Genomic DNA, 25,011 nt, shown 5'->3' on the forward strand with positions numbered 1-25,011 from the left:
TTTGTGAACATTTGACCATCACCTCAAGCAGGTTGGACATCCCATTCCAAAACCATGGCCATGAATAAGAAGTCCCCCAACTTTCCTGGTTATAACAGCCTCCACCCTTCCAAGAAGGCTTTCCACAAGATGTTGGAGTGTCTCCACTCCCCACTCAGCCCATAAACTAAACTAATGTTGGATGAAGAGAAGACTGGCTTGTCATCCCAAGGCTCTGTGCGAGCCACTCGAGTTCCTCTATTTGATGGTTGGACAGTTCGGATGAGAGTGCAAGGATGGTTATTATTCACGACAATGTAACTGAAGTGGTTAAAATCGATGGGTTTAGTTCTGAGTTAAATAGGCAAAATTAAAGCGTAACTAAACCCATCGATTTAACAGTTTTAAAAAGCCCAAATGTTCCATGGAACCCTGGTTGAGAAACCCTACTTTAAAGCATAGCTAAAGGCAAAATGTTTTTTAGTCTTGGATAGAGTGGAGATGGATTGGAACATCTACTAGGACAAATAGAGAAGTTGAATCTCCCTAACGGGGCAAGGACCCCATGAAAAACCTGTTTTCCATTATCATTAACCATTTCCTGACCACCCGCCGCCTATTTACTGCTGCAGGGTTGCTCTCCTGCACAAACCGACGTAGATCTAGAGAGGTTGCGCGCGGGAAGCTAGGGGGAGAGTGTGCGCCGCCGGTGGCACGCTCCCGCCCCCACTTGGCAGCGGGGAAGCCGATGCGTGTGTCAGGCGGCTCCAATTGCCGCCTGACACCCGCGATCGCTCCCCGCTGAGAGAGAAGGACGGGCAGCTGTTGTAAACACAGCTGACCGTTCTTCTCCCTGCAATGACCATAGAGCGCCTGTGATCCTTCTATATAGGATCACATGTCTCTATGATAATTTCAGAAGCCACGGCCCCCCCACAGTTAGAATCACTCCCCTAGGCTTACATTTAACCCCTTGATCACCCACAACGTTAACCCCTTTCCTGGCATTATCATTATTACAGTAACATCAGAGCTAAAAATATGCACTGTTACTGTAGTAATGTCTGGTTCCCCCAAAAGTGTCAAAAATGTCAGTTAGGGGCCCGATCTGTCTGCCCTAATGTCGCAGCCCAGCAAAAAAATTGCAGATTGCCGCCATTACTAGTAAAAAAAAAAAAAAAAACAATAAAAATTACATAAATCTTTCCCGTAGTTAGTAGACGCGATAACTTTTGCACGAACCAATCAAAATTCGCTTATTGCGATTTTTTTCTACCAAAAATATGTAGCAGAAAATAATCTGGCCTAAAATGTTAAAAAATTTTGATTTTAATTTTTTATTTTTTTTGGAATGTCATATAGCAGAATGTGAAAAACATTGTTTTTTTTTTTTTCAAAATTGTCGCTCTTTTTTTGTTTATAGCGCAAAAAAAAAAAAAAAAAGCACAGGTGATCAAATACCCCCAAAAGAAAGCTCTATTTGTGGGAAAAAAAAGACATCAATTTTATTTGGGTACAGCGTCGCGCGACCGCGCAATTGTCCGTTAAAGTAATGCAGTGCCGAATCGCAAAATAGGGCCTGGTCAGGAAGGGGGCAAATCCCTCCGGTCTTAAAGTGGTTAAAAAGTGAAAGTAAAAGAAAATCTCAAATTTTTGGTTGTCCCCAAAAACATAATAGAGGGGAAATCTTCCAATGGGAACACTAGTTCTGGTAACCTGGGGGGTTCCAAGGGATTCTTGTAATTTGCAGGGACGACTTCTCACTTCCTGTTTTGGCTATGGGACAAGAAGTTAAGGTAAACCCCCCATTCCCCCCCACCCCCCAATAATCGGACAGGGGCATATACCCTCCCTTAACTTAAAATGAAAAAATACATAAAGTTTTGCCTAAAGTTCTACTCTAAATTTAGACCAGATTCACTTGTATGGATCACCCTGATCTCCTGCATACGCTCTGCATGGAATCGCTGTTGTAGCTAAGAGAACTCAACAGGCTAAAAGCTTAATATAAACATTTTCCATTATTAATGTTTAGCTTACTTAATATAATAAATAGATGTTGTTTTTGATATTCGGATTTATTGAATGTTTAATTATTTAACGTGCTTTATCTCGTGCAATGCAGAAAGGATCCATATAAATATTACATCAAGCGGAAAAATGGAATTAAACAGATTAGCGCTAAGAAACTGACCAGCTCTGGCGATCACATGACCAGCGGCTGGGTGTCTGAGGCGGTGCTGCTTACAGACTGGAGGCTGCCCTTGTAGATGGGGGTCCTCTTCTCGGCATCGATCCTGTAATTAAAATAAAAAAAGAGAGAGAGAGCGGGCAATCATCAATGCATGCCAAGCTGGGACAAAGAGCCCTGGAGGAACCAGAAGCTCAGCAGATCCTACTACTGTTAGCTGAATACATTCTAGGACTAAAGGTTAATTCAGGCCTAAACAAAGAGCACCTGTAGTCTTAGAAAACAAAAAACTTGGCATTTTTCGGTAGGTTTTCTTTAGGGAAGAAGGTTTTAGGGTGCTTTAGAAGGAAATCATGCGGCATTCTATAGGCTAATCTGCTACTATCACAAGCCAAGCACTCCAGGACTAGAGTGGGTACCATACTTGGCGTTCTTTAATGGGAGAAAACAAAGCACTTATCATTTCCCTTTAGATTTGCTTTAAAGATAAAGGTTTAGAAGGGGTGCTTTAGAAAAAAATCATGGTGCATTGTATAGGCTAAATGGCTACTATGGTGAATAAATGGATTTTTGTAAAATCTTACCGTAAAATCCTTTTCTCTTAAGCTCATTGACAGACGCAGTCCTCTTGATAAATATCAAATTGGGCAGTATAACCCAATTTGATATTAATCAAGAGGACTGCGTCTGTCAATGAGCGACAGAGAAATAATATTTAATATTTAATTAAAAATCTCACTAGAATCCTAGGCGCGCTCACGTGAGGATATATACTCCCGCCCCCCTTTTTCGAAATGGCTACTATAACCAGGCAAGCACTCAAGGACCAGAGTGGGTACCATACTTAGCCTTTGTCAATGGGGAGAAAATAAAAACCCTGGCATTTCTCTTCTTTGAAGATGAAAGTTTTAGGGGGTTTTAGAAGGAAATCGTGCTGCATTCCGCGGGCTAATTTGCTACTATCAACAGGCAAGCACTCAGGAATAAAGTGGGTACCATATGTAGCCTTCATCAATGGGAGAACTAACTACATCATGAATCAGAATTCTGGTCATTAATAAAGTTTGTCAAAAAGAAATAGAAACAAAAATTGTATCCGGGAGTACTGCCACATCCACAAGAAAGACCAAGAGGTTCTATCCCTTAAAGGCAGGGGGGTATGTAGTCACTCTACAGATATTAAAAAATAATACACCCTGTAGTTACCTCTGCCAACATTTATTAGCCAATGGAGGCAAGAGAACAACAAAAATTGAATAAGATCCCAAAGAAAAGTGTATAGTCCTCCCCTAAAATCACTCCAATCGCCTAACATGCCCCTAACTCATAAAAATACCCTCATACAACCACCCACAAGGATTTCCCGCAGAGGCTGGTCTAAAACTCCCCTAATAAGCCCAATGACCTGCCACAGACAACACTAGTAAATTACATTTTCAAAAACCTGTCGATACCCTGAGAGGCCAGCACCTCACCTTAAAACCACAATGGGTGAATGAGATGCTGAAACTCCACAAGGTAAAGACTAAATCCTAATGGAGCAGTGTGACACGAGTGTGTAAACAAGCAATGCGGAGCTCAGTATTCCTCAAAAAAAGCATGAGAGATCGTCCTTATGCCTCGTACACACGCAACGATTGTTGGCCGTGAATTTCCGGCCAACGTCCGATCGGCCAATTTTTGGCTTGTTAGTATGATGCTTCCGACAACCGACTCCGACTTTTCGACCGAACAAAATCTGGTGTGCATGCTATAAACTTTTTGTTGGCCATCAACAGAACGGCCGATTTTCCGTCAGTCAGTACAGATTTCGGCAGACAAAATTCAGATGAGCAAGACTGGGCATGCTCAGAGAAGAAAAAACACACGGAAAGTTAACCATCACATGACATCACTTCTGAAGTTGGTTTTTGTTGGCCGAGAAAATTTGTGTGCAGTCTAGAGCACATTTCAACCAACACAACAACACTGGACAAAAGACGGCCAATCGGTCGGCCGATAATCGTTGCGTGTGTACGAGGCTTTAGGAGCCAAAGCAGATCCTCTGATTGTAGCATGAAGACAAACTTCGTCCAGTGGGTGCAACGAAACATGTAGATGGAAGGATGGTCTAGGGACGAGCCCAGTCCTTGCCCTGCCATATGACTTCACCTTTTGTTAAGCCGGCTATACTTCCCTTTCTGTACTGTCCGAGTTTACAGCATATAATGGGAGCAGCCATCACCATTGTGTTGATTTAATGAACCAGAGAATTCCAGCGCTGAAACTGTGGCAGTCTCATTGATTGATTAATAACTCCACCTGTGGTGCTGCTGTTGAAGATGCTGAACCAGCACAAAGGTACACAGAAACAAAGAGATCAGCACTAGCCTCAGTGGATATAGGGGAACCACAGCCAACATGAACCAATATAGTTTATTGAGAAATAATAGTTGTAATTAAAATCCAAACCGGTATGAAGCCCCTGATGGATGAGGGGTGAACACCAAGCATCGCCGCCGAATGGGGTCCCCTTGCTGTGCAATTAACCAGCTCAAGCTTCTTCCATCTTAGAGCGGACCCCATTCGGCGGCGATGCTTGGTGTTCACCCCTCATCCATCAGGGGCTTCATACCGGTTTGGATTTTAATTACAACTATTATTTCTTAATAAACTATATTGGTTCATGTTGGCTGTGGTTCCCCTATATACACTGAGGCTAGCGCTGATCTCTTTGTTTCTGTTTTGATTTCATGAACCCCAAGGTCGGCACAGCAATGGGAGCCTGCTCATGGGAGACAAGCATCTGACACTATACAACATCAAGTGAGACCATTCAAATGGACTAAGGATCATGAGTACTGGAGCACTAATAGACCCAAGATGTTTGTGTGAATGGTCACATTGGCTGTAGGCAGTTGGGGGTTTGGGTTACTCAATCACTGGGACCAACCCAGTGCTACAGGCCAGACCACACACACCTATGAGAGTCTATGTGTACCATATACTTCCAACATTAAGGACCGGATGCATTGCATATATCCTCCTTTTGGTCTGTGCTTATGTGATTTCCACAAACTGTCATATCAATAGTGAACTGTTACATGGTTGATGATATTATATCTAGACTAGATGTTTGATCATCAACCACCACCTTTGGGTGATCAATCACAGCCTATATGAATTTGTGGTCACACACCGGCATCAGGTGTTCAGCTTCCCTCAGCTTGTTTGTGTCTTCATGCTACGATCAGAGGATCTGCTTTGGCTCCTAAGGACGATCTCTCATGCTCGTTTTGAGGAATACGGAGCTCTGCATTGCTTGTTTTCACACATATAGCTGCTCCATTCAGATTTAGTCTTTATCTTGTAGCGTTTCAGCACCTCATTCACCCATTGTGGTTTTAAGTAGGAATGCACCGATCCGACTTTTTTGGACCCGATACCTGGCGTTGTGAAATCTCCTATACTGATACCGGAACCGATCCGGAGCTACACACAAAGCAAGCGGCTGCAGTACAGAGCAAAGCCGCTGCTTCATGTGTATGGCTCCTCCATTCACAGGCAGAGTGCATCTGATATCACTCCGCCTGTGAGCCGGACCTATACAGGAAGTAGCGGCTCCCATCCCATACTACTACTGCACCTAGTAAGGGATGGCTGAGCCGTTACCAAGCAAAAACCGGATCGGCCAGTGGATCGGTCAATGTTACCGATCCCCCGATCCATCTAAAATGGCAATATCGGCACCGATATCCGATCCGAATATCAGATCGGTGCATCCCTAGTTTTAAGGTGAGGTTACTGGCCTCTCGGGGTATTGACGGGCTTTTGAATATTTAATTTACTAGGGTTGTCTGTGGCAGGTCATTGGGCAGGGAGGAGGGGGCTTCTTAGGGGAGTTTTAGACCAGCTCCTGCGGGAGTATCCTTGTGGGTGGTTGTATGAGGGTATTTTTATGGGTTAGGGACATGTTTAGGCGAGTGGAGTGTTTTTAGGGGAGGACTATACAGTGTTCTTTCAGATCTTCTGCTGTTTTTGTTGTTCTCTTGCCTCCATTGGCTAATACATTTTGCCAGAGGTAACTACAGGGTGTGTCGTATCTTCTCCTTTTCTTTTTTAATGTCATTATTAAAGTACAAGTGCATGTTATCTCTTGTGCTATTTTTTTCAAAATATCCAAACTTATTATAGATCTTTGTGACAGGTCTACTTTAATACTAATACAAAGTTTAAAAGAGAGAAGGCAGAGGCTGGAGAATACAAACACAGAGGTCTCCCTCTGGTCTCTTCCACGCCTCCTTAATCTCACTCACAGGCTGATCTGTGGCTTCTTCAGTTGCTGCTTGCGGTGACGGAGGATGATGACAAGGAAAGTGATCAGCAAGATGGTAAGCACTGCTACAGGAAGAACGATGTACAGGAGGATGTCTCCAACTTGCAGGTCAGTATTGAAGTCTGTAGAAGGAAAACAGTCTAATATTTTATAAGCATGGAGTGATACATACAGTGTTATAGTACAAGTAAAACCTTTGTTGAGAAAAAATATATAAAATAATGTGAAGTCATTTATAAACATTGCATGAATCCCAGCCAACCGCACTTGCAAGTGAGAGCGCTAGGTGGGAGGATCTGCCTGCTGTGATCACACAATCAGTCTCCGTATTGTACAAAGATAAAAGCAGTGAGCCAGTCGCACAAGTAGGAAATTGGATTTCTGGAAACATGGAGAGTGAATACAATTCATCGAGAGGTGCCGTCGCCTGCTTTCAAATGTTTCCACGTGCACCCCGGATGAGTGGGTTTGCCTGTTGGGAGGCCCTGAGTGCCCCCTACAGCCTCTGAGGCCATAGTATGCATCAGTAGATCTGGGTATCTTTCACAGACTCTGGTGGCATCTGGGTTCCCAGGTCCACCTATGATATTTGCAGCAGCTTCTCAGGGACTCTGATGGCACCTGAGTGACCAACCACATAACATGGACTCTGGTGGCATCTGAATATCCAGGTCCACCTATGATATGTGCAGGAGCTTTTCATGGACTCTGATGGCACCTAAGGAGCTTTAAAGAAGAATTTTAGGTATGAATATTTTTACATTGGTACAGCTTGGACCAATGTAACTTTTCATATATAATGCCTGTGGGATCCCTCTAGAACAGGGGTGTCAAGCTTAATTTCATTGTGGGCCGCATCAGAATTGTGGTTGCCCACAAAGGGCCAGACTATAGAAATTTATCCGGGCTTTTGCTTCTCAAAATAGGTGCAGGAACTCAACCACGCCCACCTCCCCTACCCCTCCAAAATGCATTGAATGGTGGATGCGGCCAAGTTTTATCAACAGTGGGAGGATCTTAATGGGGCAATAAATACCAGGAGAGTGTTATATGCAGAGTTCAGGGGTTCAGATAATTCAGGGGTGCACTAGGTGCAGAGTTCAGGGGCGCAAAGTGTGTAAGGTTATGGGTTAAGAAAAAAAGCCCTGGGTGCAAGGGCCACATGAAATGGCCTGGTGGGTCGGAGTCGGCCCATGGGCCTTGTGTTTGACACACATGCTCTAGAACATGGTTTCTCAACCAGGGTTCCATGAAACCCTAGGGTTCCTCCAGAGAGGGATCAATTTCTGCCTCCCAGATAAGTTCCCACTGACACCAATGATCTTTTTAGCTACCTGTAAGGGGGTAATTCTTCCCAATGACCACAAGTGTGAGGAGCATTCTTCCCACTGACCATCACACTAATGTATCATGAGCTGTAGATAAGCGAGGGCTCCCTGAGACCGGAAAGATATTTCAACAGTTCCTCTATGTTGAAGAGGTTAAGAAAAGCTGCTCTAGAAGCTGAAAATCACTTTAGTAGACACTGCTACCCCTTTGATCTTCACTTCCTTCCAGGTCCCATGCTGAAAAGTTATCTGCTGCATAGTGAACATGGAAGGTCGGCTGCTTGGCACGAGAGCCATTGGGAGATTGCTTTGCATTTTCTGAATGCAAAACTTTGTCTGTTTAGACTAGGTGAAGAAGCGGGTTGGTGACATCATGCTCTCCACCTCATTCAATCAGAGAGAATGCTTTAGATCAGGGATTCCCAAACGACAGCCCTGCAGCTGTTGCAGAACTAAACATCCCATGAGGCATTGTAAAACTCTGACATTCACAGACATGACTAGGCATGAGGGGAATTGTAGTTCCTGAACAACTGCAGGGCTGTAGTTTGGGAATCCCTGCTTTAGATTTATTGAGAAAATGCAAAGCATTCTCTGAATGGCGCTAATGTGAAATGGCCAACCTGAAAGCTAGCAGAGATCACTGTTGTAGTGGTGTCTACTATGGTGATTGTCATGCCTCCAGCTTAGAAATAATTAATGTTAGTGGAACTTGCAATACCAATATTGTCCACAAGATGCCACTGTGACAAATACAATTGTTGGACAGTACTTTATGGTATCTCTTGCTCTCTATTACTGGATATTAGTTCCACCCCTCTCTGAGGAAATCTCCATTTTAGACCTTGTGGACAAGCAGACAGCATCCCATGTGCCTGTAGGAGATTCCTGAACTCCTCTTGGAAGCATCGCTGGTATGCCTCAGAACTGTTAGCTGCACACAGTGCATGTTTATGCTTGTTAATGTTTATATACTGATTATATGCCTTTATCTGTTTATTTACAGTTTCACCTGACATAACAATCCTATTTGCATATCCATCTGACTTGTAACCTGTTTCATGTGACCACCATTCTTTCACTGGAATAAAGCCTTAAGTTACAAAAGGACTGGTTACTATAGGATTAAAGGTTTAGCTGTATGTTGAGCTGCACACGCCTGGGGCATACGTGTAGTGAGAACAGAACAGTGATTTTAAACTCCTCAACCTTCTTAATACAAAGGAACCTATAAAGCAGCTTTCCAGTCTCTGGGAACTCCAGGTAATAATAATTATATCTACAGCTCATGGTACATTAGTGTGATGATCACTTGGAAGACTGTTTCTTACATTTGTGATCATTGGAATCCCCCTTTCCCCATACAGAAAGCTAAAAAGATCATTGATGTCTGTGGTCACCAATCTAAGAGGCAGAATTTACTCATTGCTCAAGGAAACGCTAGCAACCTCTGGAGGATACCTAGGGTTCCATGGAATCCTGGTTGAAAAAGTCCTAGAATGATCCTACAGGTACAATATATGCATAGTTACATTGGTACAAGTTGGATCAATGTACCATATTTTCCGGCGTATAAGACGACCCCCATAATTTTCAAGTTAAAACATAGGTTTTGGGCTATACTCGCCGTATAAGACTACCCCCCTTGCGAAGAAAGGCAACACCATTGAAAAACATCAGATTTCTCATAGATCTCCAAGGTACCCCAAGTACTGCAATACATATAATCTCTCATAATATCTCCAAGATACCCTAAGTATAAGTATTCCCAGTAGATGTAATCTCAAGACGCTGGATGTGTGGGAATCCTGTACCGGTATACCGTATGTACCTTAGCTTCGGTTACATACAATATACCGCGCTGAGCCAATCACAGTGAGTGATGTATTCTATTATTGAATGCAAAGCCTGCTCGGATTGGCAGAGTCAGAGAGGCGGGCTGATGTTACTCCGCCAATCCGAGCAGGCTTTGCATTCAATAATAGAATACATCGCTCTCCCTGATTGGCTCAGCGCGGTACACTGTATGTAGCCGAAGCTACGGTACATACAGTATACCGGTACAGGATTTCCACACAGCCATCGTCTTGAGAGATTACATCTACCGGTAATACTTATACTTAGGTTACCTTGGAGATATTATACTCGGCGTATAAGACGACCCCCCATTTTTAGGGGATTTTTTTTGAGGTTCAAAAGTAGTCTTATACGCCAGAAAATACAGTAATTATGTAAAAATATCCATGCTCATATCATAGCTATGTGTTGTGCACTCATGACAAGCTCTGTTCAGAACAGAAGTACGTGGAGGCCTGTATGCTGTATATGCACCGATTTGACTCTGAGGTGTATAGCACTGGGCTGTGTCTGTGAGGGTGCAGGTATTCCTCAGCATTCATAGGCTCAATAGAAAGTTGTATTGCTCACCTACAATCCTGAACATATCAGGATCCCTGGGGGTCACGCGGAGCTCAAAGGATCTTGTCTTGACCAGACTGTACATATCTGGATGACGAGCCTGGCACACATACGTTCCTTCAGAGCTTTCATCAACATTTCTGATGGTGAGAGTGTCAGAGGGTAAAATCCAATCACTGTCCTACAAGGGAAAAAAAAAAAAGATTATAAAGCTGCATAGGACCATTATAGGTATACTTCAGTTCAGTATACTTTTGCGACCTAAATTTAGATGCCCAGGCCAAATTTATCAGCGCATTGTGCGCCTCTTTGACTAGAACTCTATAGCTAGCTCTATTTTGCCATTTTGACAGTGTACAAAGTTGCACAATCCTAGGTCCTGGCTACAAAAAGGTAATTAAAGCTGAATTTCAGGTATGGCGCTGACCAGTCACTTTAAATTGGCCATTTACTCAGACTGAATGAAAAAATAAAAACTAACCGATTCCTCCATAGATGCTATACAGCGAGGAAGAACAAATTCCCCCCTGCAGCTACTGTACTTTGGCCTTGACGGCTGTCTAAATTCGCAAACAGCGACTACATCGGATTAGATGCAGCTGGTGTTCAGCTGAAAATTTTCAATTCAGCTTCAATCTAATGACCTACTTTGGTCAAAAAGTTTCTGGAGTGGGGCTGGCAGGGCCACTCACTGAGCATATTTTGGCCGCTTCCTTGGCAACTGGCTGAAATCCACACCGTGCATGGCCAGCCTTAGGCTTGTTCACAATCAACGTTCCAGTTCAACTCCAAGGTGTTCAGTAGGGTTGAGGTCAGGGCTCTGTGCAAGAAACTCCTGCTCCTTCACACCAAACCATGTCTATATGGAGCTGGCTTTGTGCACTGGGGAAAAGACATGGTGGAACAGTGCAAGACCCTTACCAAACTGATACATGAGTAAAGTCACGGTGGAACAGAAAAAGGCCTTCACCAAACTGGTACTGGGGTGAAGACATGGTGGAACAGAGATGGGCATGCACTAAACTGGAACAGGGTAAAGTCATGGTGGAACAGAAAAAGGCCTTCACCAAACTGGTACTGGTGTGAAGACATGGTGGAACAGAGATGGGCATTCACTAAACTGGGACAGGGGTAAAGTTATGGTGGAACAGAAAAAGGTCTCCACCACACTAGTACTGGGGTGAAGACATGGTGGAATAGAGAAGAGCCTTCACTAAACAGGAACAGGGGGTAAAGTCATGGTGGAACAGAAAAAGGCCTTCACCAAACTGGTACTAGGGTGAAGACATGGTGGAACAGAGAAAGGGCCTTCACTAAACTGGAACAGGGTATAGTCATGGTGGAACAGAAAAAGGCCTTCACCAAACTGGTACTGGTGTGAAGACATGGTGGAACAGAGATGGGCATTCACTAAACTGGGACAGGGGTAAAGTTATGGTGGAACAGAAAAAATGGATTTTTGTAAGATCTTACCGTAAAATCCTTTTCTCTTAAGCTCATTGACAGACGTAGTCTTCTTGATTCTCAAGAGCTGGGTTATGTTGTCTCCGCAGGAGTAGGACTAGGCAGAAAGACAAAACGTTCTGGCTCCACCTTAGGGGCAGTCCCTGAGGGTATATCCTCCCTCTCTCTGCTACAGGGAATCAGTTCTGTTCTAAAGCAGTAACAGAGAATTTAACCCAACCCAACTCAATGATAGAGGGGCGGGTACTACGTCTGTCAATGAGCTTAAGAGAAAAGGATTTTACGGTAAGATCTTACAAAAATCCATTTTTCTCTATCGCTCATTGACAGACGTAGTCTTCTTGATTCTCAAGAGCTGGGACATCCAGAAGCAGTGCCACAAATGAGGGGTGGGATTGACAAAATCAAATCCAATCTAGAAGGCCCAACCGGTGCCAAACTAGAAGTTTTAAAGGCTCATTATAAACAAAGAATGAGACTCAAAAGAAAAATTTCCAACGGAAAAAAACCCTAGAGGTAGACCACTGGTCTCCTCAAATTGCGGCCTGCAAAACCTTGCGGCCAAACGAGGCATCCGACGATGCCATTACATCAACTTTATAATGTTTTGTAAAGGTATGCACCGACGACCAGGTAGCCGCCTTGCACACCTGGACCACTGACGCCTGATGGCGAAAGGCCCATGACGCACTAAGCGCCCGAGTGGAGTGCGCCTTAACAGGGAACGGGGGCTCCCGACCCTTAATAGAATAAGCCTGTACCACCGTCTGTCTGATCCATTTGGAAATAGTCGCGGCAGATGCAGGCAACCCCTTTTTGGGTCCATCCGGGATCACAAAAAGTGAATCCGTCTTGCGAAACGAGTCTGTCGTTTTCAAGTATACCCTGATCGCCCGGACCACATCCAAGGAGTGTAAAGCAAACTCCCGAGGATGACTGGGCTTAGGACACAGGGAAGGTAACACAATTTCTTCATTCAGATGAAATTCTGAAACCACTTTCGGTAGGAAGGATGGATTCGGACGAAGAACCACCTTATCTCTATGAACCACCAGCTATGGTGAACGACAAGATAATGCAGCCAGTTCTGACACCCTGCGTGCAGAAGTAATAGCCACCAAGAAGGCCACCTTCTGGGACAACGTAGGTAGAGGAATCTCCCTAATATCTTCAAAGGGAGGTTTCTGAAGAACCGACAACACTAAATTAAGATCCCAGGGGGGTAACGGCGCGTGCACTGGCGGAGCCAGATGTCGCACCCCCTGGATGAAATTCCGCACCAAGGAATGAGTAGCCAAAGGCTTCTGAAAGAAGATAGCTAATGCTGAGACCTGACCCTTGATAGTACTCAAGGCCAGTTTCTGCTCAACCCCTTGTTGCAGAAAGGCTAATATTCGACTAATCGAATAAGACCGTGGACGGAACCCCAAAGGTTCACACCATGCAATGTAGGACTTCCATGTGCGATGATAAATCTTTCTGGAAGTCGCTTTCCTTGCTTCAACTAGAGTAGGAATAACTGAAGCTGACAAACCTTTGTCCTTCAGCACCTGGGTCTCAATAGCCAGGCCGTTAAAGCCAGCGATCGTAAAGCAGGATGGAAGATCGGTCCCTGAGACAGTAGGTCCTCCCTGAGAGGAAGTCTCCACGGGACGTCCGCCACCAGTCTGACCACGTCGGCGTAACCAAGCTCGACGAGGCCAGTCCGGAGCTACCAGAATTACTGGAATTCCTTCCTCCTCTATCCTGCGAAGAAGTCTTGGCAGTAACGCGAGAGGAGGGAAGGCATACATTAGCTGGTATTGCCCCCACGGGGCGATCAGTGCGTCTGCGGTCTCTGCTAGAGGATCGCGGGAGCGAGCCACGAATCTCTGAACTTTCCTGTTGAATCGTGATGCCAACAGATCCACATCCGGGGTGCCCCACCGTAGGCACAACTGGTGGAAAACGTCTGGATGGAGGGACCATTCCCCCTGATCCAGAGTCTGACGGCTGAGATAATCTGCCTGCCAATTCTCCACCCCCGGAATGAACACCGCAGAGATCGCTGGAACAAATCGTTCCGCCCAGCGAAGAATGCAAGCCACTTCTTTGGCCGCTCGGGCACTCTTGGTGCCCCCCTGGTGATTGACATAAGCCACGGCCGTGGCATTGTCTGACTGGATCCGAACCGGGCTGCCCTGGAGCTGCTCGGTCCAGTGAATCAGACAAAGTCTGATCGCTCTCAGTTCCAATACATTTATCGGTAACCTGGATTCTTCCGGGGACCAAAGTCCCTGGACAGATAACTGACCGAGAATTCCTCCCCATCCGGATAGACTGGCATCCGTGGTCACTATCGTCCAATATATTGGCAGAAATGGCTTTCCCTGGCTGAGCATCGGAGACCGAAGCCACCAGACCAGAGACTCTCTGGTCTGTTTGCTCAATCGGATCTGATTGTCCAGGGATTCCGGATTCCGATTCCATCTGAGAAGAATCTCTTGCTGAAGAATTCGGGTATGGGACTGGGCAAATGGGACTGCTTCGAAGGAAGCCACCATCAACCCCAGAACCCTCATGCAAGTCCGAAGGGAAGACCAGCTGTTGGACAATAACAACTGGACTGCTGATTGAATCTTTCGGAGTTTCCCTACCGGAAGGAAAACTCTTGTCCTGACTGTGTCTAGAATTAGACCCAGATATTCGAGCCTCTGGGTGGGAACCAGAAATGACTTTTGCTGGTTCACCAGCCACCCGAATTCCTGTAAAGAAATCATAGTAAATTCTATGTTTTGTAGCAAGGTCTGAGGAGACTCTGCATGAAGCAGAAGATCGTCTAGGTAACCAAGAATCGATATGCCTCGTTGGCGCAGAAGTGCCAACATTGGGGCCAACACCTTCGTGAAGACCCGCGGAGCCGTGGCGAGACCGAAAGGTAACGCCACAAACTGATAGTGGTTCTCTTCTACGGAAAAGCGTAGAAACCGCTGATGTCCTGCGAAAATGGGAATGCGAAGATATGCGTCCTTGATGTCTATGGACGCTAGGACATCCCCTGGATGCAGGAAGGCTGCTACTGTGCGAATGGACTCCATTCTGAATCTTCTTATGTTGACAAAAGAATTGAGTGCCCTTAAGTCCAGAATTGGACGCACTTTGCCCTCTTTCCTGGGTATTGTAAATAGGTTTGAATAAAACCCTTGAAACCGTTCTGTCCAAGGAACGTGGACTACCACTCCTTGTTGTAGTAAATCTGTGACTGCTCTCCGCAGATCTTCTAAACGATCCGGGGATAGTCGGATATTGGAAGGGAAGAATCGCGCCGGTGGGAGAGATCGAAACTCGATCTTGTACCCTGACCTTATGACTTCACAAACCCATTTGTCCGGGATTCTGGAAAGCCATGGATCCGGGAACCGGCGAAGACGTCCCCCCACCCCAGTTATGGGTGGGGGCGCACCTTCAGGCTTTGGACGGTTTATCTTCAGGTCTGGAGGGGGCGGGCTTTTGCTTGCCCGACCAACGACCCCTGACGCCTCCTGCAGGAGCTTTGGAGGACTTAATTTTTTCACCCCCGGGACGAAAAAACCTCTTGTGAGCAGAAAAAGAAGGCCCTCGTCTTTGGCAAGTTCCTTTACCTTTAAAATTTTGCGGTAAAAAGGTGCTCTTTCCACCCGTGAGATCCTTAATGATCTCATCTAAGTTGGCTCCAAATAGACGCTTTCCTAAAAAGGGGATATTAGCCAATGCTTTTTTGGAACCTTGGTCGGCTAACCAACCTTTTAGCCACAGTGTACGCCTGAGAACCACTGCTGAGACTGATGCTCGCGCCAATAATGGAGTGGCGTCTAACGCCGCATCACACACAAACTGTAACCCCTGTATCATTTGTTCCAACAAATCTGATACCGCCTGAGGGACCTCTTCTAAGTCCCGGCGTAACCACTTGGTCCATTCAGTTACAGCCTGCGAAACCAGACCAATAGCTATTATAGGTCTGAAAGCTGATCCAATCAAGGAAAACATGGTGCGAGACATAGCTTCTATCTTGCGATCCACTGGATCTTTAAAAGACGGAGCGTCTTCTAGAGGAATAACCGTGGCTTTATTCAATCTAGCAATTGGTGAATCCACCACAGGTGGTTCTGTCCATTTCTTAATGAGGGTTTCCTCAAACGGATAACGCCTGTTAATGCGTTTAGAAATAGTAAAAGTGCGTTTTGGCAGACGCCATTCTTCTTCGATTGGATTGCCAAAACATTTGGGCAATGGAAAAACCTTCGCCACTTTGATGCGCTTTTTAGTCCCAAAAGGGATTTCAGTTTCAGCTATTTCTGATGGAATACCCTGTAATCTTAAGGTTTCTTGAACAGATACAATGAGTGCGTTTACCAACGCTTCCTCTCTGGCTATGGCTGATGCCGAAACATCCTCCTCACTGTCTGAAGAGACAGTACCCGAGACACCAATCCCAGATGAGGTACCTGCAACTGCAGAAATAGGCTCAGAGTCTGAATCCGAGGTTTCAGATAATAAGGGGTTAGGCGGGGGTCGCTTTCTTGCGCCCTGTCCCTGACAAGCCACTTCCACCCGGGACACAAAAGTTTCCATAATAGCTGACAATGATTCAATCGTCAGTGGGGTGCTGGAGGATCCTGCAGACCCCTCGAGGGGATCCGGAGGAGATACATGAGTGGCAGGGTCCATGTTAATTCAGGACACCTTTGCCAGCAAAAACAAAAAAACTTTTTTTTTTTGTGTGTCTCCCCCTAGCGCAATAGCGCCCCTCAGAGTACCTGCTTCTCGATCCCCACAGAGAGAGAGAGGGACCCCCAAGGCTCACCAACCGATGCAGTGAAGTTTCCAACCAACTGCAGTCAGCGTCTGTCTTTTACAGACTGGAAGGAGCTGTTGCTTTTTCCTGGGTAGAAGGACGTGGCTCCGCCCCCTGTGTACGCCTTCCGGCGTTCCCAGCTCTCCACGAGGTAGCTGGGCTCATGAAACATGGCCGCCCCCATAGAGGAGACATAAGACTCCAAAAACATGTCGGCCGGCGTGACCTGAGGACATACATGCACTTGGTCTACGACAAAATGGCGGCGGACCGCCGAAAATCGTTTTCCCAGCACATCCACCTGCATCTCTGCTAAGTGGCGATATATGGATCTACAGGAGATACACTACAAATAAGGTAGGATTATACCTCCTATGTCTGCTGTAATGTTACAGTCTGCTGGGTAGAGTGTTAGCTCTCAAACCAAGTCCACTTCCACAAACACATACTGTATTTACAAGGGGGACTTTTTAGTATCAGATATATACTGACCATGTATGGAGGGGCCCATAATTCATACTGCCTCATAACGAGGAAAGAAAAAAGGGAACGTTTACTCACCATACCAAACCGACAGGCACCCTCTCTTCACAATACCCTCTCCACCGGGGTGGGGGGTTGTGGACCACTCCGGACGCCTCGACTCTCTGGTTCCTGGCGTCCAAGCGAGACTTTTAACTTGCAAGGTCAGTCCCTCCACTGGGACTCCGTCGCGGCCGACCCAGCGCGGAGCTCTGGTCTGCACGCGCTCGTAGGCAGAAACCGGGGTGACCACTGGATCTCAACATCCAGCCCGTCGCCCGGCCCCGCATACTTACTTGAATGTGTCGCGGCCGACCAAGCGCAATGCCATGGTCTGCGCGCGCTCGTAGGCCGGCTGGGGTGACCACAAGTGTCGCCCAGTCCGGCGTTTTTGCTTGAAGATCTCACAGGAAAAACACTGGAGAAAAACTACCTAAAAAAATGTCTTTTTCTAAAGAAAAAAGTCTTGCCAGGACCAAAAGATCCCAGCAAGGAACTTAGGTCCTTACTCCTGACTAGACAGAAAAAAACTGATTCCCTGTAGCAGAGAGAGGGAGGATATACCCTCAGGGACTGCCCCTAAGGAGGAGCCAGAACGTTTTGTCTTTCTGCCTAGTCCTACTCCTGCGGAGACAACATAACCCAGCTCTTGAGAATCAAGAAGACTACGTCTGTCAATGAGCGATAGAGAAAAGGCCTTCACCAAACTGGTACTAGGGTGAAAACGTGGTGGAATAGAGAAGGGCCTTCACTAAACTGGAACAGGGTATAGTCATGGTGGAACAGCCTTCACCAAACTGGTACAGGTGTGAAGACATGGTGGAACAGAGATGGGCATTCACTAAACTGGGACAGGGGTAAAGTTATGGTGGAACAGAAAAAGGCCTTCACCAAACTGGTACTAGGGTGAAGACATGGTGGAACAGAGAAGGGCCTTCACTAAACTGGAACAGGGTATAGTCATGGTGGAACAGAAAAAAGCCTTCACCAAACTGGTACTGGGGTGAAGACATGGTGGAACAGAGATGGGCATTCACTAAACTGGGACAGGGGGTAAAGTCATTGTGGAACAGAAAAAGGCCTTCACCAAACTGCTACTAGGGTGAAGACATGGTGTGACAGGGCTTTCACCAAACCAGTACAAGGTTGGAAGGGCACAATTGTCTATAATGTCTTTGTATGGTGTAGCACTAACACTTCCCTTCACTGGAAACACCTGAACTCAATTATTTGGAGGGGGGTCCATATACTTGTGGCCATGCCAAGAGTCCTGGAGGAGCTCTTTAATAAACACTAGGAATGTAGCTTCCATTAGTTCAAGGGGCAAAAAAAGAAGCATTCAGGATCACAGTTTGACTCTCGGTGGGCCATGAGTCCAATAGCATTTGGTGCATCTTCTTTTCCTGTTGTTAAGCCAACTTGTCCGGCATAGCAGTAGATGTAGAAGAACATCTTCAGGTGCCAGGACAGACAGTCCTCTCTGCAAACTATCTACAGCTCTTCCTTTCTATTTATACATAAGTAGAAGAGCAGTTGACAACCAGAAACATCATTTTTTCTTATCCTAATGACCTGATAAGCTAATACCTGCCTGGCTACTCTAGGTGATGCTCATCCCTACTCCTAGTTAGAAGCTGATTCTTCTCACTCACCTCCTGGCTCCACTCATACATTGGCTGGCGGGAGGATGCTGCGGTACACTTCACCTCCACCGTAGAGCCCTCCTCTGCATACAAGATTTCAGACATACTGGTGTACCAGGTGTGCATCTTCTGGAAGTAGATATCCTGCAGATCTGCAGACCGGACACATAGGAACAAATTCACAATGAAGTCACATTTTTTAAAAAAAAAATTTCAATGACATCACAGTAAGCCATTTTAGTACAGGCCAGGAGCTGGTACAACTGTGCAAGACTGAAGGCAAAGCTTTACATATTTAGGGTTTCCCATCACTTTCTATACCAGATAGGATGGTCACCAGGACAAACAGATCAAAATCTCAAAAAAAAAAAACTTGTCAGGATTTTAACCCTTCCAAATGCTAACCAAAACTAAATAAAAAATGTTGGTTTTTTGACCAGTCTTTCAGGTACATTGAAGCAGACCTAAACTGTATCTGAGCACCACAAATTGAAAATGCTATTTAATTATTTTTCATATTCAAAGCAAATCCATCCACGTCTCCATGCTTCATTTTGTTAAGAAGTTACACACCCTAACATTTCTAGCAGCAGCCATCTTGAGTAAGGGCAGACGATTCATGTAGCATTGACTTCCTTGATACAATCTGCCCTTAACTCCGGCATGCAGACAAGAGGGTGTGCTTAACTGAGAAAGCCCCTCCTCCAGATGAAAGAAAAAAAAAATGCCCATGAAAACTCCTGGGATGTATGATGACATTTTGGCCTAGGCCAGAAACCAGGAAGCAACGGAATAAATGAATAAAAAACATACTAAAACAAGTAAATACAATATACTTTCCTACCTATTTACTAATTATTATTATTATACAGGATTTATACAGCAGTTTACATTATAAAGGGGGACAGTACAATTATAATACAGTTCAATACAGAACGGATAGGAGGGGCCTGTTCATGGAGCTTACAATCTAATGCTAGCAGCATATCAATTAAATATAGTTAATGTTGATTGATAGAGAGGTTCGTTCCACTTCAAAGCGCCAAATCAGCCCACTATTTTTTATGGTAATGTTGGACAAACTAGGGAAGCATAAGAAGAGATGGGAGAGTTTGGGTTGAGTAAGGAGATTTCCACTCACTTCCTGTCCCCGTGCCATGGTGTCCCCACGAGACAGGAAGTGAAGACAAATCCCTCTAGGGATGGTACAAACATTTGTTTTGCCCCCCACACTTTAAAATGTATTAACTTTTGTTATTTTTCTTTAAATTACTGATTGTGCCCATGAAAGTAGATTGGGGGCTCTTTCGTGGGAGAGGCTCCAATGTGAGTGGTTCAGCGCTCTCCGCAAATGGCTGCAGCAGAAAGCGTTAAATCAATAAGTGAAATAAATCATAACAGCCCGTCTCGATATTTCCCTGATGCCCAAGGGGAAGTAAAAAAAAAAAAAAAAAACACTTGTCGTCCCCGACCGCCATGGAGTTGATGAGTTGCTAGGGGCAACCCACATTTCTTCCTCCAGACACTCCGACAGACGAGGTTTTATAGCAGAAAATAAACAGAATCCACTCAGCTAATTGCTTTTTTCGTATGCGTTCGATCCGCTCATCATCCTGTCACTCTGTGACTGATCCCTCCCGGGCGAGCATGTTTCTGGAGACGCGATCAGAGCGTCAGCCCCGCTCAGACGCTCATTATACACGCGGCTCCATCTCAATATTTGATGTATTTCCTGTGGCTCTTTGTGGGGCTTAGTGACATTTTGTGATCGCCCCGTGATATTTTTCTCTGTCTCCCGCTGCTTTCATTTGGTGTATTGTTGTGTTCATCACGTTTCCCGGGCCTCCCTGTGCCCTTTAGATGAAAGATGCGGCCTACGATGAACGGCGTTGTGAGGTGTTCTGAGGGCGCCGCGTCCCTCGCTAAGCACGCCGACTGCCAGATATGCTTTAAGGAGACTATACCCCCCTGATAGAGGTCGCTGGGGTTCGCTGTATATCTGGGCCATCGCGGCACATCCATCACTCCTGGCATTATAAAGAACAGAAACCAAAGATTTTGAACAAAAACAACAATCCTAAGCCCAAGATTGCTTTACTTTTTTTTTTTTTTTGGTCAAATGTTCCAAGACTAAAATTATTCCCTAAGATTAGAGCTCTCCGGCCTTTGATAACTGTCTGTTTCTGTCACAAAAATATCAGCACTGTGGTTTCATAACACAGGCTCTTAAAGGCCTAAACAGCACTGTGGTTTCATAACACAGGCTCTTAAAGGCCTAAACAGGTCTGAAGGCCTCATTCATACAAACCTGTGTTTTTATTGGAAACAAAAGTCTTCTTTGGGCTTATAGTGGCCATACATGCCATGATTTTAATGAAGGGTTACTTCACCTTTACCAAAACACTGCCTATGCACCATAAAAACAAACTTTGCAGCTTTGACTAAAGTTGGATAATGCTCTTACTATAGGTGTAGGCCATGTACCTGTTTCAAAGCCTGGCATACAAAAATTCCCTGAGATGGCATCATCCCTTTTTGCCTTGTTTGCAAGGATGTTGCTAAGACACTCCTAACTGTTACTGCTCACCCCCACTATCACAGGAGCTCACCCCCACTATCACAGGAGCAAACTCTCAAACTGGTCCACTATATCATTTACAAGTCTTTCGAAGCCGGACATAAAAACTTCCAGAGATGGCATCATCCCATCTTGCCTTGTTGCTAGGATGTTGCTAAGACACTCCCAGCGGTTACTGCTCACCCCTACCATCAGAGGAACTAGCTCTCAAACCCCTGCACATGTGTGGTCCACTAAGTAATTTACACATCTTTCAAAGCCCGCCATAAAAACTTCCAGGAAACGGTATCATCCCATCTTGCCTTGTTGCTAGGATGCGATGGGGCGCGATGTGAAGGAGGTCACATACCATTGAAAATGGAGCTGTGCTGAATTTCCACCAAATGGCAATGTGTAATGGGGAGTGGGGTTATGCATTCCTCAGTTCCCCTCACTGCAGCTGAGGTCAACTAAACTTCCAATGGCTGGGTTCCCCCCCCCCCCCATAAGCAAACTCCCAGATCATCCCCCCCCCCTCCCCCAGATATTCCCACTTTGATCCCACCTTCCCAGATACCCCTACCCTGGTTACACCCCCAGATACCCCCACTCTGATCACACCCCTAGATTACCCACCCCACCCTGATTACATCTCTAGATACCTCTCTACACACTGAAGAGCACTAGATCTCTACTGGAGAGAGAGAGTGGCTGAGAGAGAAGGGTGGCTAACAGAGAGGGGTGACTGACAGAGAGGGGGGCTGTGTTTAAATAAAGGGCATGAGAGAGAAGGGGGGACTGAGAGAGAAGGGGGGGACAGAGAGAAGGGGGGACTGAGAAAGAAGGAGGGGACTGAGAAAGAAGGGGGGCTAAGAGACACTGGGGGCTGAGAGACAGTGGGAACTGAGAGAGAGGGAGACTGAGAGAGAGGGGGGCACAGAGGGAGGGTGATGAACAGAGGGTGGGGCTGAGAGAGAAGGGGGCTCAGAGATAGGGTGGCGGATAAAGAGGGTGGCTGAGACACAAGGGGCCTCAGAGAGAGGGCGGCAGACAGAGAGGGGGGCTGGGAGAGACACAGAGTGGCTCAGAGAGAGGGTAGCAGACAGAGAGGGGGGTTGAGAGAAAGGGGGGCTTAGAGAGAGGGTAGTGGACAGAGGATGGGGCTGAGAGAGAGGGGGGCTCATAGAGAGGGTGGTGGATGGAGAGGGGAGCTGAGAGAGACACAGGGGGCCTCAGAGAGAGGGTGGCAGAAAGAGGGGGGCTGAGAGAAATACAAGGGGGCTCAGAGAAAGGGTGGCAGACAGAAAGGGGGGTTGAGAGAGAGCAGCCTCAGAGAGAGGGTGGCGGACACAGAGGGGGGCTGAGAGAGGGAGAGACAGGGGGCTTAGAGAAAGAGTGGTGGGCAGAGGGGGAGGCCTAGAGAGAGAGAGAGAGAGAGAGACAGAGGGGCTTAGAGAGAGGGTGGTGGACAGAGGGTGGGACTGAGAGAGAGGGAGCGGCTGAGAGAGACACTGGGGGGCTCAGATGGAGGGTGGTGGATAGAGAGAGGGGCTGAGAGAGAAAGAGAAAGGATGTTGACAGAGATGGGGGGGCTGACAAAGATTGTGGGGGTGACAGAGAGGGTGGGAAGATGAGAGAGAGACCTCAAACCCTGTCCCTAACCACAGTCCCTCCTCTGCCCCCTCCACCCAGTCTGTATCTGCAGTTAGTTCTGTTTCAGTGTATAATGCCCAATACCTTATTGATACTGGAGGTGCTCTGCTGCTCCTTCCGGGCCTTACTGCTGATGCTGGAGCAGAGAGTAGGTTGGAGGGGACCGAGTCCAGGCTTTGGGACTCCACAGATGCTTCTACGCGCCTCTTCGGGACTGAACTCCACAAGAGCTCCATTGAATATGTCCAGCCGAATGCTGCAGCCGGAGGATGACGTCATCGCTGTGAGCCGACCGACGCTCCGATAGCATTGGTATGGCAGTGAGACGGGGCGCACACCGCTACTGAAGGCACTGTGTGGTGCTTGGACAAGCAGTCCCATAGCATCGGAGTGTCAGTCGGCTCACAGCGGTGACGTCATCCTCCGGCTACAGCATTCGGCTCAATCGACTTCAGTCTCCCCTCCGGCAGATATCATAAGACTCCAAGACTCCTGCAGCAGCCGGGAGATTGCACGCCACTTGCGGGTGTCTGCGAGCCGCCGGCCAAAGACTGCCACACCATGCCACGCCACTGCTGGAAAAAAAAATGATTTTGCCGCCCTCCCTACCCTGGCGCTCTAGGCAGCTGCCTAACCTGCCTATTGCTGGCGCCGGCCCTGCACACGGCCAAGGCAAAAAAGGAGTGGCTCAAGCAGAAGCACATTAAGGTCCTGGAGTGGCCTAGCCAGTCTCCAGACCTTAATCACAAGGAAAATATGTGGGGGGAGCTGAAGGTTCAAGTTACCAAACGACAGCCTCGAATCCTTAATGACTTGGAGAGGAGTGGGACAAAATCCCTCCTGAGATGTGTGCAAACCTGGTGACCCACTACAAGAAACGTCCGACCTCTGTGATTGCCAACAAGGGTTTTTCCCACCAAGAACTAAGTCATGTTTTGCGAAGGGGTCAAATACTTTTTCACTCATTAAAATGAAAATCAATTTATAACTTTTTTTAAATGTGTTTTTCTGGATCTTTTGGTTTTTATTCTCTCTCTATAAACCTACCATTAAAATTATAGACTGATCATTTCTTTGTCAGTGGGCAAACGTACAAAATCAGCAGGGGATCAAATACATTGTTCCCTCACTGTAACGTTCTTCCAAAATTCAAATTTAGAATAGTTTAGAAAATAACAAATATACGAAACGAATTCCGAAAAAAAATCATTCTAACATAATAAATATGACAAAACCAAAGTATTAACTTAATCAGCAAATCTAAAATGAAACAAAACGTTTCCGACATGCACATCTCTAGCCATGAGGATTTTTTTTTTTTTTAATGAATATTTGTAGTTTATGCGGTTTTTCATTTTCACAGATGGAGCTCAGTCTGTCTGGTAGTTCAATGTCTACCTGCGTCTGCGTCTACCTGCTTGAGGAAATATCATTCCCTTATGACAGCTGTGCTTTTTCGGAATACAAACTATTCTATTAATACTCTCGTAGTTTTAGGAGTTCACAATTATGTAAAATTGAGAAGCCCAAAATTAAAGGCTTACATTTTGCTTTCCGTTGTACTTCCCTTACCCCCCTAATCAACATGCTAATCTCTCAGCTGGGGGCCCCAGGGTACCTAGCAGTAGATCTAGGGCATGTGCACCAGAGCCCAGGGCCAAGTGATGTCACTGTATGGTTGGCTGACCCTAAATGTATTATTTTGTTATATTACTTCCCTATCGAAATCTCCAGGGAGGAAACAAGGAAATAAATGGATTCCCAGAAAAGCTTTACAAAGAAGTTAAAGGGACTTCTAGAAATGTAGGACTGTCCATTCCAAACCACTACACGTCATACAGCTCAGCCTCCTCCACTTCTGCAATTCTCAGTGCCAGTTCAAGTTTCATATCCAGCCCTATCTCACGCACCTCATTCAAAGTCCCAACTTTCATCTCAGGGATGGAGACGCACAGCCTTAAAGCGGTAGTATACCGCTTTTTGTGATTTTTAACTACAGGTAAGCCTATAATACGGCCTACCTGTAGGTACAATTAATATCTCCTAAACCTGCACAGTTTAGGAGATATTTGCGCTGCATGCAGCCGCTGAGGCGAGCGGCGCATGCGCTCTGAAGGTTCGGCGG

General features: G+C 46.1%; 1 protein-coding gene across 2 annotated transcripts in view; it reads right to left on the reverse strand.

Moving 5' to 3' along the window:
- Positions 1 to 2,141: 2,141 nt before the first annotated feature.
- Positions 2,142 to 25,011, reverse strand: part of LOC309567962 (basal cell adhesion molecule-like) — a 70,991-nt gene continuing 48,121 nt past the window's right edge. The window contains exons 4-7 of one of the 2 annotated variants that reach the window (XM_082273515.1): positions 18,686 to 18,828; positions 10,241 to 10,412; positions 6,466 to 6,625; positions 2,142 to 2,276 (exon numbers count right to left, since the gene is read on the reverse strand). In XM_082273515.1, coding sequence (XP_082129641.1) covers positions 2,186 to 2,276; positions 6,466 to 6,625; positions 10,241 to 10,412; positions 18,686 to 18,828 — 566 coding nt within the window. In that variant the 3' untranslated portion in view covers positions 2,142 to 2,185. The remainder of the gene's footprint in view (positions 2,277 to 6,465; positions 6,626 to 10,240; positions 10,413 to 18,685; positions 18,829 to 25,011) is intronic. The other variant, XM_082273516.1, reaches the window with a different exon arrangement.

This window comes from Pelophylax lessonae (genome assembly GCF_965119305.1).
Source record: "Pelophylax lessonae genome assembly, chromosome: 12".
Classification (NCBI taxonomy): domain Eukaryota; kingdom Metazoa; phylum Chordata; class Amphibia; order Anura; family Ranidae; genus Pelophylax; species Pelophylax lessonae.